This window comes from Helianthus annuus, chromosome 5 (genome assembly GCF_002127325.2).
Source record: "Helianthus annuus cultivar XRQ/B chromosome 5, HanXRQr2.0-SUNRISE, whole genome shotgun sequence".
Lineage (NCBI taxonomy): Eukaryota > Viridiplantae > Streptophyta > Magnoliopsida > Asterales > Asteraceae > Helianthus > Helianthus annuus.
In genome coordinates, this window is record NC_035437.2 from 165,993,616 (window position 1) to 165,995,705 (window position 2,090).

The 2,090-nt window shown below is 42.7% G+C and overlaps 1 protein-coding gene across 1 annotated transcript; it reads left to right on the plus strand.

Moving 5' to 3' along the window:
- Positions 1–369: 369 nt before the first annotated feature.
- Positions 370–1,774, plus strand: LOC118492203. Its single transcript, XM_035990051.1, has 2 exons — positions 370–488; positions 1,357–1,774. Exons 1-2 carry the CDS (start codon positions 370–372, stop codon positions 1,772–1,774), a joined length of 537 nt encoding a protein of 178 aa, XP_035845944.1.
- Positions 1,775–2,090: the final 316 nt, after the last annotated feature.

Sequence of the window (2,090 nt, forward strand, 5' to 3'; positions counted from 1 at the left end):
CAAGGCTTGGGTTGCGTGTTAATGCAATGTGAAAAAGTCATCGCGTACGTGTCGTGACAATTAAAAGTTCATGAAAAGAATTATACCACTCACGATCTAGAGTTGGGCGCAGTGGTATTTGCTTTAAAGATTTGGCGCCACTACGTCTATGGTACTAGGTGTACCATATTCACCGATCATAAGAGTCTTCAACACATATTCGACCAAAAGGAATTAAACATGCGCCAACGGCGATGAGTAGAATTGTTGAACGATTATGACTGCGAAATCAGGTACCATCCGGGAAAAGCAAACGTTGTAGCGGATGCTCTAAACCGGAAAGAAAGAGTCAAAACTTTACGAGTACGAGCTTTAGAGTTAACCATTCAGATGAACTTCACTACTCGTGTGCACGATGCACAACTAGAAGCTCTAAAGTCGGAGAACATTCAAGCAGAATCCTTGCGAGGATTAGAGAAACTACTAGAAAAGATCAAAGATGGCACAAGGTACTTTTGGGAAGAATCTGGATTCCTTACTTTGGCGGATTGCTAGACTTAGTGTTGGATGAAGCACATAAGTCAAAATATTCAATACATCCTGGATCTGATAAGATGTATCAGGATGCAAAGGAATATTACTGGTGGCCTAATCTCAAAGGAGATAGTGCGACCTACGTTGGGAAATGCCTAACTTGTGCAAAGGTCAAGGCCGAGTATCAAAAGCCATCTGGACTATTACAACAACCCGAGATTCCCGTTTGGAAATGGAAACATATATCAATGGATTTCATTACAGGACTCCCACGGACCACTCGATGTCATGACATGATTTGGGTTATCATCGATTGATTAACCAAGTCAGCTCACTTCTTGCCAATATGCGAGAAAGACAGTACAGAGAAGTTAGATGAGCTTTATCTCAAAGAAATAATAGCACGTCAAGGAGTACCTATTTCAATAATCTCGGATCGCGATGGTCTCTTTGTGTCAAGAATATGGCAATCATTTCAGGAATCGCTTGGATCTCGTTGGATCTAAGGACATCATTTCATCCATAAACCGATGGACAAAGCGAACGAACCATCTAAACGTTGGAGGACATGCTTCGCGCCTGTGTGATAGATTTGGGCGGAAACTGGGATACTCATTTACCGCTGGTGGAGTTTTCCTATAATAACAGTTATCACACAAGCATCAAAGCCGCCCCATACGAAGCACTATACGGACGGAAGTGCCGATCACCGCTGTGTTGGGCGGAAGTCGGAGACAAACAACTCATTGGCCCTAAACTAGTCCAAGAGACTACTGACAAGCTAGAAAAGATACGAGACGGTATCAAAGCGGCTCGTGACAGACAAAAGAGCTACGTGGACAGGAGACGTAAACCACTATCCTTCGAGGTTGGAGATAAAGTCTTACTAAAAGTCTCGCCTTGGAAAGCCGTAGCTAGATTCGGGAAACGCGGAAAGCTGAACCCGAGATACATTGGGCCATTAGAGATTCTAGAAAAGATCGGTACCGTCGCGTACAAGTTGAAACTGCCAGAAGAACTCAGTAACGTACACGACACATTTCATGTGTCGAATCTCAAGAAAAGTCCGACCGTTGATACAGTTATCATTCCAGCGGATGAAATTCATGTAGACAATACGCTCCAGTTTACCAAAGAACCCGTTGGGGTTATGGACCGGAAGGTCCACAAGACAAGGAGAAGTAATATCGAACTAGTCAAGGTCTGCTGGAATTCACGTCACGGGCCCGAGTACACATGGGAACGTGAAGATCAGATTTAGGCAAAATATCCCCACCTGTTTAAGAAGACTCCTGCAAAGGATGGCTCAACTTGAATTTCGGGACGAAATTCTTTTTAACAGGGGGAGAATGTAACAATTGGCAAATAACTGGTAATTCCGTACAATCTAATCACTACTTATATTTCTAAATCTCATGCATTTAGCGTAATTTAATTTCATAACTGTGTCGTATACTGGATAACAGCGTTAGGACAAGAAAACAAAGCTAAAACATATGTTGGTTTTAGTCGTAAGGCGAAACCAAACAAACAATGTCCTAAAAGTGTTGGTAAAAAGTGCTGCGCGCACTATTCAC